At 38.2% G+C, this 16,377-nt stretch overlaps 1 protein-coding gene across 2 annotated transcripts in view; it reads left to right on the top strand.

Moving 5' to 3' along the window:
- The window catches only part of SHTN1 (shootin 1), a 92,361-nt gene that overhangs the window by 48,503 nt on the left and 27,481 nt on the right, over positions 1–16,377 (top strand). For both annotated transcript variants that reach the window (XM_036898990.2, XM_057506379.1), the window contains exons 10-13: positions 138–291; positions 2,240–2,339; positions 8,205–8,287; positions 13,781–13,890. In XM_036898990.2, the coding sequence (XP_036754885.2) occupies positions 138–291; positions 2,240–2,339; positions 8,205–8,287; positions 13,781–13,890 (447 nt within the window). The remainder of the gene's footprint in view (positions 1–137; positions 292–2,239; positions 2,340–8,204; positions 8,288–13,780; positions 13,891–16,377) is intronic.

Genomic DNA, 16,377 nt, shown 5'->3' with positions numbered 1-16,377 from the left:
CCTAGAATTTGTGTGGGGTTTTAGGTAGATTGGAATCTCTTGGCTGTGAAGTTCAAAGTGAAAGAGCGACATTAATTTTTTTCCCTTGACAAAGGAAAAAATATATCACCCCATACAAATTTAATTATAACTTACAGGTCAAAGAACTAAAAGAGCAACTAGAAAATGAAACACTCCACAAAGAGATACACAACCTAAAACAGCAGCTGGAGCTTCTAGAAGAAGATAAAAAAGAATTGGAATTGAAATACCAGAATTCTGAGGAGAAAGCGAGAAATTTAAAGCATTCCGGTAAAATCATTGCATAGGCTACCATATGTTATTATTAATCTGTGAATCTCTTGTGCAAAGTACGAAGCCCGGTATATGGTTAGTCTAGAACACGTATGGATGCAATAGAAAAATATCAAGATTTGTTTAAAAGTTCTTCCGTTTCTAACTATTGCAGTTCAGTAGAATGACTGCTGTAATCAAATGATTCACAAATATTTAGATGTTGTTTTTGGACTTAGAGCCTTTGTGAGCATCACTTGTAGAATTAGGGAAAAGATACCATGAATATGGGAAGACCAAAAATTCAGCATTTCTCAGAACTTCAGAGAAATGAGTTTTCCATTAAGTACTTAATTTTGTTCATTTTAGGGTACATTTTTTAAAAGAATTAAACTTTTTAGGTTCATACTACCTTCATCTTTAGCATCTAGTTATATGCATGAAATAATACTTTCAATATCACACCTAACAATAAAATGAGCAACAATATATGTATTAAGTGGAAGAACTTTTAAAACACCAGGGGATACTTAAAAGATTCATTCATTCAGTTCTGGAAGCCTTAAGAGGAATGTGAGTTGGATTACTACACAGGGATAAGTAGTAAGTTTCTGCTGGAAGGCAGGTAATTTAAGGAGGCCTTAATTATTCAACAGCTTCAACGTTCACATCAGATATTTTTGGTTAATTTTATACTAGAATTTTGAAATCTGTACAGAAGAATCAAGTAGACTTTTTTCCTTTAAGAAATATTCAATGCTTTCTAATCCACAATGAAAATTACAGTTTAAAAAAATTCCAAATCAAGCAATATTCCCTTCTTTTTAGTGACTATCAGGGCAGCCTGTAGCCAAAGCCATCTTTATTATAAATGGAAGGGCAGACACTAGAAATACTTGAGGTACAAATTTTGAACACATTTTATTTAGTATCTGCTGTGTGTGTACCCAGCTGTACTCTAGGGTATTGTCAGAAGTCTAGAAGAAAAGAAACCATGCCTTTTGTCCTTGAGAAACTCAAACTCCCTTTGGAAAGATAGACACATGGATGGGAAATGTCTAGAGGACTCTTGGTGTCAGAGAGCATAGCCCATCCAGCTCAGTTATGTGTTGAGAATAAAAGCAAATGGACAGATATTTGTGGGGACAGTTAGTCACAGAAAAGGAACGCCTGTAGAGAGGGAGAGCCATTCCCGAGTGCAAACAGTATTCAGTTCCTACAGCCCAGCCTATCAGAGCCCAGGTCAGAGGTGATTATTCCCATCTGTGATGGAAGTTTAGCTTGAGCTCCTTAAGTCAGACAGTGTCTTGGGCAGCACCAAGCATAGGCTCTTGCACATTGTTGGTGCTTCGTAAATACCTGCTTCACTAATGACTTATATGAATTGAATGAATAAATTGTATTTCCAGAATGCTCTTCCAAAGAGCAAAAAGTTTCTTTAGTTACAGATATTTGAGAGTCTGAGTCTGGTTAAAATCAACTCTAGGAAACTTTTTGAAGGGAATTAAGTGTAGGAGGAAAGTATGCTATTAAAATTCATTACTAAACACCATCTTTAAAATTAATTCTTAGTCTGTACGCTTTAAAAGTCAAGTATTAACAATTTCTTAGTGTTTAGTATATTCCACTGTTAACAAATATTTCTTCATCCTACTCAGTCCTTACTACTCACCCATCCAGCCTTTGCCTTGAGGGTTTTTTTCCCCCTTTTCTATAGTTGTTTATACAGCAAAAGGATGGTACCTTTTCTTGTACGTATGTATGGCCTCTTCTACATTATTGCCAGTGTATATAGTAGACTGCATAATACGGAGTTTAAAAAGTTCTGCAGTTTCTTATTGAACTTTCTAACCTTGTCTTAGTAAAATGAGTGTGATTTTGAAAGAGGTTTTGTTCTTTCCTTTACATGTGTAACAGCCATTACATTGCCTTTTCAGCTCTTTTCTGAACACTTCCTCTCTTGCAGTTGATGAACTCCAGAAACGGGTGAACCAGTCTGAGAATTCAGTACCTCCACCACCTCCTCCTCCCCCACCTCTTCCCCCACCTCCTCCCAACCCCATCAGGTAAACACATGCAGGAAGACTGTGCTGCGTCAAATGTTCCTTGTCAGAGGGCCTGAAGTTTAGGTTGGTGGTATCTAAAATACTGGCTTAGATTGCATCAGTAGAGGGGTGGTTAAAAAGTACCAAATATTAGTCTGTGTTTCTCAGAAAATTTTCTAAAGGCCAATGAATTATACCCTTCTTGTAACACATAGAAAAGGACTTAAAAAAACACCTGAGAAAGACATTCTTGTGGCTTATAGTGTTCTTCTGGTGTAGAGGTTCAGATGCCATTTGCATGGTCCAAATCCAGGAGGTAGGCATTTAAAAATAAAAAATTTTTGTTAACTTCCATTTTAAAATTGCAGTCCATGACAGCAGGATTTCCTCTAACTGGAAGGCCACAGAATTTTGGGCTTCTCTGGAATGTTTTCATCTCTTTCTCTCACTAATTTGAATTGGAAAAGCTCTTGTTTGTTCAATTATCTTAAAAATAAAAGTGGCAAACAAAACTAAACAGTACAAATTGTTATAAACTAGCAATTATACTAAAAGTAATAATTGTTTTTTTTATCCATAACCTCATATTTAAACCTAATAATGCTTAGAGAGGATCCTTCCATCAGAAGAATAAATTATGCTTAAATTCTTGACACAGGAAGTCATATATGCAGACAAGGATCTACTTTTTCTGAAGCCTAAGGTGATTTGATGGTGTTGAGTGCATGAATTAAGCGCAATACACCCAGGAGATCTAGAGTCAAATTTTGCCAACTTTGTGGTACTTTGTTCCACCATCCAGAATTACATAAGACATCCTGCTTGCTGTGGAGACAACTTACCTCATGTCATGATGTTAGCTGTTGCTGTATAATTTCTTCTTGGACAAATGGAATGTAAAATTTTGCTAGATCTTTACCTTTCATTAACTCGTGTGACTTGTTTAATCCTTTCACACAGAGAGGCCATTTATTCATACTTGGCGCCTTTGCTCATCCATCTGAATGGAATGTGTAGTGTGTTCCTCCCACATGACTTTGAAAATAGGACTTTGCCTTTTAAAAAGATTCTCATTAGTTTTCCTTTCTGAGTAGGGTATGACATAATCTACTTTAAGTCATTGAAGTAGTTAAGGCAAAATTATTTTTACACGTGATCAATCCAAGAATCAACTGAAAGAATTTCAGGTATTTTAAATTCTTCTCTCCTGGGTAGCTAAATCTGGAGATACTCTGAATTTGACATTTAAAATGGGAATTCATCACTTTGATCTTTCTCTAAGGTCTAGAATTTTGAGCTGATAAGAAAGATCACTTTTGTCTATGAGCAGGGAGAACTATTAAAAAGCAATTATAATTGCTGTTGGCCTTTAATTTTTAGTCTCAGAAATCTTGAGAGCCCTTAGAATTAAAAGTAAAGGATAACTTAAATAGAATATTGTCCCAAAGAGCACTTAACAGTTATACAGAGAAATGAATGTGGGATTCAGACTGTGAGTCTAAAGCATGAACTCTTTTATAAGTCCTGTTAAAGAAAATTTTCATTGAAGAACATGAATGATTTTTAAAATGCATTTAAATAGTATAAGACATAATTTCTCAGTAGAAAGAGATTTTTTGTTTTGGTAGGAAGTACTTTCTTGCCAAATAAATATATATGCTTATATATTGACTTTCAGTGGACTTTGGATTCACTAATCAGGGCTTTTCAACTTTGTTCCAGAGCCATTTGTTTTACCCATGTAGCTCATGGATAGAAACCAAAGTGGGAAAAAAGAAGACTAGGGTCTGTGGCTTCTTTAAGTGGTTTTTATTGCTTTTTCCTCCTCTTCTTGCTCATTTGACCTAGAGGACAGGTGGGAGAGAGGAAAGAGGAAGAAGGCATAGTAATTCTGTGTTAGTGGCAGTGGCAGTAGGCAGACAGGCCTTGTGGCTCAGGGGAGGGAGGCAGAGTCTCTGAGTGTATTAGTCAGTGTTCTCCAGAGAGTCAGAACCAATAGGGTGTGTGTGTGTGTGTGTGTGTGTGTGTGTGTGTGTGTGTATTACATGTGTAGTAGTCAGTGTTCTCCAGAGATTCAGAACCAATAGGGGGTGTGTGTGTGTGTGTATGTGTGTGTGTGTATTACATGTGTAGTAGTCAGTGTTCTCCAGAGAGAACCAATAGGGTGTGTGTGTGTGTGTGTGTGTGTGTGTGTGTGTGTGTGTGTGTATTACATGTGTAGTAGTCAGTGTTCTCCAGAGAGTCAGAACCAATAGTGTGTGTGTGTGTGTATTACATGTGTAGTAGTCAGTGTTATAGGGTGTGTGTGTGTGTGTGTGTGTGTGTGTGTGTATTACATGTGTAGTAGTCAGTGTTCTCCAGAGAGTCAGAACCAATAGGGTGTGTGTGTGTGTGTGTGTGTGTGTGTGTGTGTGTGTGTGTGTGTGTGTGTATTACATGTGTAGTAGTCAGTGTTCTCCAGAGAGTCAGAACCAATAGGGTGTGTGTGTGTATGTGTGTGTGTGTGTGTGTATTACATGTGTAGTAGTCAGTGTTCTCCAGAGAGTCAGAACCAATGTGTGTGTGTGTGTGTGTATTACATGTATAGTAGTCAGTGTTATAGGGTGTGTGTGTGTGTGTGTATTACATGTGTAGTAGTCAGTGTTCTCCAGAGAGTCAGAACCAATAGGGTATGTGTGTGTGTGTGTGTGTGTGTGTGTGTGTATTACATGTGTAGTAGTCAGTGTTCTCCAGAGAGTCAGAACCAATAGGGTGTGTGTGTGTGTGTGTGTGTGTGTGTGTGTGTGTGTATTACATGTGTAGTATACATCATAAACATTTCTATCAAAATAGGTTTATTCTAAGGAATTGATTCATGTGATTATAGAGGCTGACAAGTCCCAGGATCGTCAGGGCGAGTCAGCAGGCTGGAGACCATGGAGAGCTGACTGTGTTGCCTTAGTCCCAAGGTCAGCAGGCTTGAGACCCAGGAAGGGGCAGTGTTTCAGTCTGAGTCAAAAAGCAGGAAAAAGCACGTGTCCTGATTTCAACGCAGTCAGGCAGGAGGAGGTCTCTCCTTGCTGTTGTCGGAGGAGCAGCAGTCACTCTTTTGTTCTATTCGAGCTTTCACCTGGTTGGGTGAGACCCGGGCATGTGAGGGAGGGCAGTCTGCTTCACTCAGGCTACCCGCGTAAATGTTACTCTTGTCCGGAATCCTCACAGAAACACCCAGAGCAGTGTCTGACCACCTCTCTTGGTACTCCGTGACTCAGTCAAGTTGACTGATAAGTGAGCGGTCACAGTGGGCGTGGAGAGCACGTCTTGAAGAATTTCAAGGTGAATGTTCTCCACTGAACTGTTCCATCTTTGGGGGAACACTTCCTTGAAGCTTTTATCCATTCAGTTGAAATGGCTGTTGAAATAGGGCAGTTTTAGCCAGAAGTTTGGACGACTGTTCCCAGATGTCTTGTCATGATGTTTTCATCTGTCCTGTGAGACCCACCCTATCTACTTTCTCTGTGGTCTAAGCCCCATCTTAACAGATGGTTCTTTTTTAATATTAGGGATGATTTTTCTCTGGGCACTGTATCAGTCTCCAACTTATGCTTCAATTCAAAATATTTAAAGCTAGCAGTTTCTCTCACCTACCTAAGTGATTTACGATGATGAATAATATGACATTTATGGTAAATGTAAATATTCTGAGCTGTACAAATAACTTCCTGCTTCATAATTTTCATGTACAATAATATATGCACTCTCAGAATTTCCTCTCAGAACCAAAGGTCTCCTGAGTCATTGCAGAATGTTATTAGGGGGATAAGGAGAGGCCTGTGATTAGTGAGAACCCTCCCCAGGCCCACCCTCCTGTGGAATGTTAACCACTAGCCATTGAGTACTCCTGCTGGTAGTTGACAGAATGGAAAAAAAACTAGCAAATAAATTTTGCATTATTTTATTCCTCCCAACTTCTGGAATAAAATGTTCTTCTTCTAAAGCTCTGTGTAAATTAGCATTTCTAACTTTTGTGAAAATAATTTAATTTCATTTTGGGTCACTATGAGCCCTAATAAAACAAAGTAGATGAAGTCAAAAGCCCGGGGATTGTTTCCCAGTTGGTAAGTCATAGAAACTTCACTGCACAGAGCAAGATGTAGGGCTTCCTTTTCACTGTGCCATGTGGGAGATTATTCAGTGTGTTTGGGAATTTTAAGAAAAGGCACTTAGAGAGGGGATTAATAGTATAAGTGGAGGTTAGAAGTAAAAAGTAAAAAGTCTAAAGATTATAGTGATTAAGAAACACCGAGTTCTGTCCTGTAAGTGTTACTGTATCTAGTTGCTGGGTCTTTTGGAGGCAGTATAGTCTTTCTTCTCTATTGCCAGTGTCCCAACTTGTCTTCCTCAGGACTGTCTCTTGTCAAATTCAGTTTACAACACTGAGGACATTTATAATATAGCTGAAGTAATTCAAGAATTCTTGGTTGATTTTTTTTGGCAAACCTTTTTTGGGGGGGAAACGATAACTGTATGTAGAAATGTACACAAATGCACATGTATAGTTTAAATATATAAAGTGAGCATCTGTATAATCACCAACCAAATCAAGAAATAAAACAATGCTGGTAACCTAGAACCCTTTCTGTTTATCCTTTTTTAAAGAAAAAAAAATACATATTTGCCTACATATATATCCCTGAAATACTATGAATATATATATGGCCTTTTAAAAAATAACTATGTATAATTGTTCTTTTCACTCTACATTACTTTGTAAGATTCATCCATGTTATTTCACGTAACTGGAGTTCATTCATATTTATTGATACATAATCCATTTTATAAATGCCCCAAAATGTGGGCATTTATCCATCATGGTACTGATACACATTTGAGTTATTACCAGTTTGGGGAAATTATGGAAATTTTACAAGAACATTCTTGTACATATATCCTGGTGCACATGCACTTGTATTTTTATGAGATACATCAAGGTGGAATCATGGCTTATAGGATATGTATATCTTCAGCAACACTAGATAATGCCAGGTTGTTTTCTAAAATGATACCATCATGTTTATACACTTTCTTCAGTTTGAGAATTGCTGTTATTCCACAGTCTTACCAACACTATCAGACATAAAGTTTCTTGCCTATTTGATGAGTGTATAGAAATAGTATGGTTTCATTTGTGTTTTCCTAATTCCTCTTGAACCTAAACACCTTTTTGTATGTATTTAGGAAATGTGGACATCCTCTTTTATGGAGTTTCCAGGGTTTTGTCCATTTTTCTATTGGGTTTCTGCTTTTTCTCATTAATTTGCAGTTTCTTTTTGTTTTTCATGGTGCTTTTAATATATGGAGATCTTAAAATTTTGATGTGGTCAAATTTATCATGATTTGGTTTATATGGATTTTAAAAACATGGACCAGAGAGACACTGGTCTAAATTGATTTTATCCCTTAGGTATGTGGTCTGTGTCACACAGATCCAGATGCTTTTATGCCCATACTTCACATAAATAGATATTTACCAAAAATATCCCCTAAATCTTTCATCCTTCTCTCTCAAACATATGATGTAGATAGCTGTTTCTGAATTTTAGATGTGGATATTGAAATTTTTTATATCTATTTTGCCTGGTATTATATTCATATTAGTATTTATAGTAGTCCCCTTCTTCTAATAATTAGCTTGGTTTCACACAGAAAGGGATGAGACACTTTCCCTTAAAGTGATGAAAAGCTAATTTGTTAAAAGTGGAAAGCAGACTACTTAATTTCTAGTTATACACTCATGCACCTAGAGAAGAAATAGATTTTTGCTGATTATTCAGAATTATACATCTTACTTTTTGGATCGCAAGGCAGCCAGTAATTGTCCTGTTGATCTCTTTCTTTCTCCCAAAGATCCCTCATGTCCATGATCCGGAAGCGATCCCACCCCAGCGGCAGTGGTGCTAAGAAAGAAAAGGCAGCTCAACTGGAAACAAGTAATTCTTGGCCTCCTTGGTTCACTTCAAGTGGTTTCAGTGCATAATTTCTCAACAGTACTCACATCTGTTAACTGTGAATGGATTGTTGGTGGGGAGATGTGAATGAGCAGCTGTAAACGAACCAGATAGTCACTGCCTTCACATAGCTTATTGTCTAGAAGAGATAAACACATATGTACGCATCCCCCTGTAGCGTGAGGTCTGCTGGGAAATGTGTTTTCATTAAGGAACAAGGTACTTTGGGGTGTAAAGGAAAGAGGGAGCAATTACAAATGAAGGCTTTGGGGAAAGGCTTTTTTGAAAAGAGTTGAAAGCAAGTGAACTGAGCCTTTATCAAGCCCTTGCCATATGCTACTTCTGTGCTGGGTACTGGAGAGAGGAGACATACGTGGTACATTTGAATGGGGGACACAGGAAGTAAGTAATTATCCACTTAGATATATCATTATTCAAATACAGTTTTTGAGTGGTACTGTGGAGGAAATGTACAAGTTTCAAGAGTCAGGAAGTGATGTTTAAGCTGAGTAGTAGTGGATTTAGGAAGTGGGTTGCAGGTATTTAGAATGAAAGTAGTTCACATGCTGGGCGTTGGGGGTGACGGATTCAAAGGCCTGAAATGAGGAAGGAGCTAGACCTGTTAGGAAGCTGGAAGAAAGTTGGTATTACTAGAACATGGGGTGCAAGAGAGGAGGTCTGATAGGCAGGAGCCAGATTCTGGAGGTGATGGTTGAGATTGTGAGGTTTATCCTAAGGGCAGTAGAAGTTTTAAGTAGGGGTGTCACATGATGAGATTTGTCTTTTTTAAAAATCACACTGGCTGCAGTGAGAAAACAGAGCCAACTGTAAAAGAATGCGGGAGATTGTTCAGGTGCATGCTGATAGTGGCTGAGGCCAGGGCAGGGCGTTTGGTGTGCAGCCACAGGCGAGAGCAGAGCTAGAAATGCTGGCACCAGGTTTGAGCCTGAGAACTGTGGAAACCAAATTAAAGTCAGCACTGTTTGCTCAGCACCTGTTAGGTACCGAGCATGAATGGTATGCCTGGTTCAAGTGCAGACTGGTATAAACTTCTAAGCTCCTTTCCCAGTCTGGGTTCATTGTTCCCATCCAGCCATTTTCCTGTCATTGGCAGTGTGGCATTCTCAGATCCTCCACCTAGTTACATCTGCAGCTCACAGCATTCCTATGCCTCTCACTGCCTCAGAATAGAATCCAAACCCTGCGGATGCCCATTGATGGTTCTCTGCTTTGACATCAGCCTCATTTCTCATACATCTGCTCCACGTTACAGCCAGACCATTTCCTCTAAGCCCCAATGCCTTTGCACCTACCTTTGCTCATTCCATAATTGCCCTCCTGCCCTTCCTCCAGCCAAAGCTTTCCCAGGCAAGGTGCTGCTCTGATTCCATACCTCCCTTGTAGGTTCCAGGCAAAAATTGTATGTTCCAGGCTCTTCCTCTTATTTATTAGTATTAGTAATCCAAAATGAATGTGTCTGTAACATTTTGCTTCAAATTTTGTTAGTGTAAGAATTTAATGTCCTGCTCTCCCAGCCTCTGCTCTGGTGTTTGAGTTATTTCCACATCTCTCCGCCTGAACAGGCAAACTCCTTGAGCGTTTACTGTTCTCTGCAGCCTCCCATAGCTTTCATGCTTGTGGAATGACTCGAAGGTTTGACTTAGTCTTTTCTTTCTTAGGAAGAACCTCATAGCACTACTACCAATGAAAACTGTTTGATTTCTTCTACATGAATTGACTTTCTGTGCCTGCCTCCTCCAGCCCTTTGGAACCTATTCTTCTGAATAGTAATGTTGCTGAAAGGCACATTCTGCTTTGCACAAGGCATCGCAGGATTCAGAAGCCCTGCCTTTGGGGGTTTTGCAGGGCAGTGCTGCTCCTAGGTTATTGCTATTAGCCTTCCCTGACACTGTAATTAAACCTGGTTTCCAACTTGTTTTGGGCCAGTTAGTCAGTCTTAAAAGGGGTGGCAGGGTAGTCAGAATAAAATGATTTCCCCTTCTAAGTAAGTTACATTATTGGCTTGTAATCTTTGACAGTATCCTTGAAGATTCTAGAACGTATTAACCCCCAATGTTAGAAACCATACAGTTTTCCTTATGAAAATGATGTTTTTCATTTACAGTTCATGAGATGTGGTAGTATTTTTCCCTCAGCCTTTGGAAATTGAGAATTTAAGTAGAGTTATTTAAGAATTTAAGTAATTTAAGTAACAACTTTGAGAATTTAAGTAGAGTTACAGACACTGAAGTTGCTTATAAGATTTTAAATTAAAACCATACTGCCCTAAATGACATGTACCATAGTCACACATAATTTGAGCCTCTATCTCTGGCAACATAGTTACTAATAATGTCTAGTTAATAGTTCACACTAAAAATTAGTTGTTGAATAAAAAAGTCAAATGTGATTAAATGCATTATGAATGAGTGTAGAGCATCAAATACTGGGTCTTCTGTGACTCTTGGGGTTGGCATTTTTAATGTAGGTAGCAGTTTTGCCACCACAGGGTTTTCCTTGTTAGCATCTTATGATGGCTTTTATTATGTACTTGGTATTCTTTTCAGAGCTTATGAATGGATAGACTTTTATTACTACATTCTGGATCTTAAAAAGCTTGATTGTAGGGATAGAATAGTTTAGAAGTAGTTTTAAGGTCTAAATGTAAAGAGTCATTACCAACTTTAAAGTTAATAACTCTAATTTTGATGAAAGCACCTTTGTTGGACAAGTTCTGAGATTTCAGAAGTCTTCCTGTATTTACCATATATTTAGGCCATTATTTTGTTATTTTCTTACCTTAGTTTGTTAATCTATAGAACGGGTATCATGGTAATTTCTGTTTTATAGGGTGGTGGTGTGGATTACTGAGTTTCAAAACACATAAAGCAGTTGGAGTGGTACCCAGCACGTAGCAAATACTCAAAAGGTTAACTTAAAAAACAAAAGGACCAAGTACCAACCACCCTTTGAGGGGCTGGAGTCCTTGTTCGGCAGGCTCTTGTGATCAGTGTAGTTAAGGAAATTTCCTTAACTTTATGACCTTAGGTCAAATTCAAACTTACTCGACCATGATGTGTTCTTTAGAAATTTTGTACATCATGGTGGCACAAGATTTTTTTTAATACTCTTTGAAAAATGTTAATGAAAGAGAAAAGTAATCCTGGGGAATTTAGAAATTCATTTTAGTTTCTTCTAGGTAATAGGAAAAGGTTTTTATTGAGCAACAAGGGGATGGTTTTGTCTGCGGGTCTTTTTTTTTTCTTTTTGAGGAACTAACTTATTTTTCAAGTGGGTCTTAAAATTTAAGCCTCAATTAATTACATGTAGCTTTCTGATCCAAGACTGACCTTGAAGCACTAACTCAAAGAACATTTGATTTTATTTTCCTGTGGCAGTTCAATAACATTAGACCTGTTGTCTCCATTTGTCCCTTTTCTTTAATCTCCAGTATCCTGCATATTTCTATTGTCCCCCTGATTACATGCTTTTGTGAGACAATTACCAACTGCGTGATTGCAAAAAGAATTACAAAACATACCATGAGCTCTCTGTAGGTGATTCTTGCAGATTTATTAGAACTACTTAATAGTTTAGAAGTTCATATAGATTGCTTTTTGCTAGTTCAAAAACAGGGTTGGGGAGGGAAAAAGCTTGTGTAGCTAACCTAGCATTGCCCCTGTATTGTGCCTGAGTAGGGAATCTGATAAGAGTGATTTCTTTTCCTTAAAACCAATTAAGCTTTTACAGTTGAAAAAGCCTGAGAAATTAAAGCCTACTTTATAATCTGTACACAATACAGATAGTGGCACTTCTCTGAATTATCACTATGATTCTGGCAAGCAAAAATAAGAAACTACTTTAAATTCCTGCTATGTTAGATGCTGCAGCAGATTTGAATGGTGTTGACCATAATTCTCCATCTGCCTGCCTTAATTAGTTTTTGTATGGTGCATTTAATTGGGTTTCAGTCATTCCTCACAGAGTGCCAATCTGTTTGAAGGCTGCGTTCCCGTTGCCATGCAGCTCTTCCCAAGTCTCACTCAAAATGGCAGCCTTTATGAAAATCTAATGTTTTTGGAAGATTTAAAAAAAATTCCCAGGAATGAATTCCATTACCCATACCAGGTGCTTACAAGACAGATTTGGATTTATCTCTCCTGATTTTGAATAGGGTCAGCAAAAGCCCTGTGGCCTGTGTAATGGAACCTTTTAGATTCTCTTAGTTGCTTCCTTAGGCATGTGTATCAGAGGAATAGCTACCCAGTGTTAGAGTAAAGTTCTGCCATGTAGCAGAAAAAGAAGCCATGATCTAGGCTTTTTAGCACAAAGCCTGACACTGGTGTTTTGGGGGATGTAGTTATGATTGTCTACATTCAGAAACCATCCAAGTTACTTCTGCTCAAATAGTAAAAATATTAGTAGTCATTTAAAGTCAAAACATGAACAGGTAAGTCAGTAGGTTGATACTTGTTGAGTGCCTACCATATGCTCTGTGATATGAAGTCTATTCAAGATGCTAATTGAAAGGTCCTCATGAGATATTTAAATTTACCCATATTGGTGGAAGTGAGTTAGATGGAGGTAAACACAAGATCCAGAATGGTGCTACATGTTCCCAAAATGATTGAGTGCTTTTGTTCAAGCTCTTCTGCAAGAGAGACAGATTGCACAATTCTGATTAACTGGTTTCAGCTCACCTCAGGTACATTCATCTAATGGAAACATATTTCAACAGCTTTATTGTTTTTGCAGCAAAGTAGCACAAAGGTTAGGCAGTTGAAATTTTTTATCAAATTTAATTATTTAATCACAGTTATATCTGGATATGTTTCTTTTTAACATTGATCATTTTAAAAGATGTAAAAAGAATCTACTTAAATGTTTCCTACCTGTGTGATTCCTAAACAAAAGATAGAGATTTAAAAATAGATTTTACCAATTTGCTCTTATCTTTTAACTGTGGATTTCTTCCAATAAGCAAAAGATCTTTTTGATCTTTTATTTTCAAATAACTTTTTGATAGGTATTCCTCCTTTGAGCAGATTTCTTTGACATAGGATATACTAGAAGTCATAAAAACATCTTTGAGGCAAAAATGAATGAGTGATTATTTGGGGTTAGGCACCAAGTTGGGTTTTAAAGACCTGGAGAAATTCAGGTCTGTCTAATTATGCTAACAAATGGAACAGAATCTATTTCGTTAACAAAGATGAACCAATATTGATTTCCAGGCTACACATTAGACCTTAAAGTTTATAACTCTTATTTTTCAAAACAGATCTCTTATTAAAAGATTTTTTTTTTTTTGACTAAAAAATTGTTATGACCTGGTAGCTGTTAATCAATTCTTGGTACTTTGTGACTGCCTGAAAAATGACTGTGGTTGATTACATATGCAGTCTTTCTGAGTCACCAGAAATAGAAAGTAGCTGATTTCTTGTAACATGATTTATGTGTGTGTTTTTTGAATAGCTGAAGAAGTCACAGATCTGAAGAGGCAAGCAGTTGAAGAGATGATGGATAGAATTAAAAAGGGTGTTCATCTTAGACCAGTTAATCAGACAGCTAGATCGAAGGCCAAGGTACGGAATGACTAAAGGCTTTTCCTCCCCTTGATGTTTCCTTTTTCAAATGTGAAAATTTAAGATTTGATGAAAGCTACATCAAGACTGACTTTCAAATCTCAGGATCAGGCTAATGGGTTACAAAAACCTTTACTTCCATGTAAGCATGTTTCAGGCGGACTTTGGGCCTTGTAAACCTGTATCACTTTAGAAAGTGTGGCTATTGCAGGGTGCTCTTCGAGGAGACATTAATTTAGTATGTTGCACCAAACAAATAACAATTATTACATCTTCTTTTCTTTAACTGCTGGTTCTGTGTAATTCAAAAAGTATTTATCGAGTATCTACTATTTGCCAGCTACTGTTTTAGGCACTGTTTAGCAATAAACAAAAGAGACAAAAATCTTTGCCTTCTTGTGGCTTCTATTTGAGTGTGTTGGGGAGGAGGACCCAAGGGTGGAGTCACATAATAATGTCAGAACAGACCTAAGACAACTTTGGAAAAATAGCGAAATTTATATGATAATTTTCATTAATTTCAGAAGCCTATTCCAGGTCACTTCAAGGAGAAAACTTTGTATGTGTATATCGTGAGCTGTCTTCCTAACTAGACCAGAGTGAGTGCCAGGCTCTCTCTGGAGTTTAATTCAGCATTTCTCCCTTCCCTTTGCATGTCTGTCCCATTTCAACAGACCCAATAATAGTGTATGACCCTTTTCTTAAAAAATATTTTTTCCTTTGATAAGACATCAGCAGATTGGATCTCTTTCTTCTTCTTCTTCTTCTTCTTCTTCTTTTAAGCCAACCTTTATGGCCTTCTGTCTTACTCAAGGATGCCCCTCTTCAGCTGCTTCAATGTCCCAAAGTATGACTGTTCAGTACAAATTCTGCAGGGCTCTTAGAGCTGCTGCTCGGTCACAGGCAGGCCAGACAGCCAGGCAAGGCAGGAATGGCTGTGGGGCGGGCTGTCCGTGGGCAGGGGCTTGGAAAGAGAGCGCTGCGCACCTCCACCAGGAGATCTAATACCTAGTGAAATGGAAGCTTCCGGCAGCTCTGGAGAGTAATTCAGTCTTGTGCCAGCACCCTGAAAGCAGTTTTTCAAGTAAGGGACAGAATGTGGAACTGAGAGAGAAGTTGACTGTGTGGATATGCTGGCACAGCTGTGAGGGAGCAGCACCCTTGTTGGGCTTGGGGCGCTTGACCGCCACCCAGTTTCCCAGACTTTTCTCCACCAAATGGAGCTCTCACCTGCCCTGTCTGACTTATGACTCACAGCATTGTCGTCAGGATCAAGTGGAAGAAAATGTGAAAATGCTTTAAAATGCAGAGTCTAAGTGGGACCTTTGAAAAGAATACATTTCTATGACTTTCATGTCACAACTATTCTGGAAAGAAAAAGCAAAACCAGACTATTTCTAGAGAAAAATGCAATGTCATAAAGCCACAAAATCAGTTTAGAAAGAAAAATGTTGAAAACTGCTTAAATCATAAGCAATCAATGTTCCATATGTACTTTCATTTTCAGAATATCACTTTGTCCTTTTTCTTTCATGCCATGACTCTTCCAACAGTTACACATTATTTAAAGTCAGTCCAAAATCTGGAAAACAACTGAACAAGGATGAGTGGACGACTGGGTTTTTTGCTGGTAATCATTAAACCGTTTAGCTGTAGTGCTGAATGACCTGGTCCGTAACCTTTAAAGCCGATGGCTGCTGCATGCTGAGTACCGACTCGTGCCAGAACCAGCAGTGCTTTCCAGAAATGCCACAAGTTATGAGTATGTGGTCAGGCTTCAAAAGGCTTATGCAGTCAGAGGGTAGCTTGAGTGGCATGGTGGCACTTTTGAGTGTGCCTTTAGGCAGGGCATTTGTTCAGAAGTCACAGCTTGTCACCTGAACAGTTTACCTGCAGAAGTGAAGCCTGCCTTGAGAATACTAATTCAACTGCATATTTTCTAAATGGTCTCATATTGTTGGTGGTGCTGGTGTGGATACACTTAGTGTCTTAGAGCTTTTGACTGGCACTTATGACTGGCACTGATGGCATGTCTGTGTCACAGAAAACCTAGGCTATCAAAGTTGAATGCCTTTGTCTAATTTGTACATGAGCAGCAAACCTCTCTCTCTCCCTCTCTCTCTCTGTCTCACTGTCCATTTTTAAAAATCAGAATGGTATCTCTTCTTTTATTACCTTTTGAGATGAAAAGATTATAGATTGCTATTCACCTCCCATTTCTTGGTAAGAGAGAAATTAGCCTTGCCTCTTTTTCTAGGTAGGAGAGGTCCCAGGTGTTTCTTTCCTGGTATCTGGCAGTTTTTTCTCTTCATCTCTGTCCTTTGTGAAAGGAAGTGGTACAGGGATGATCGGAAGTTGTTTTTTTTTTTCTTTTTCATGAGGACCTCATGATTTTCCCTCTATTAAATTAGTTGAGGGATCCATGCAGACTTTTACCTATTGTGGGGCAGGCAAATAGTACCCAGAACTTCATTTCAAATTATTTTG

Source organism: Manis pentadactyla, chromosome 8, assembly GCF_030020395.1.
Source record: "Manis pentadactyla isolate mManPen7 chromosome 8, mManPen7.hap1, whole genome shotgun sequence".
Classification (NCBI taxonomy): domain Eukaryota; kingdom Metazoa; phylum Chordata; class Mammalia; order Pholidota; family Manidae; genus Manis; species Manis pentadactyla.
This window is presented reverse-complemented; position numbering and strand designations above follow the sequence as displayed.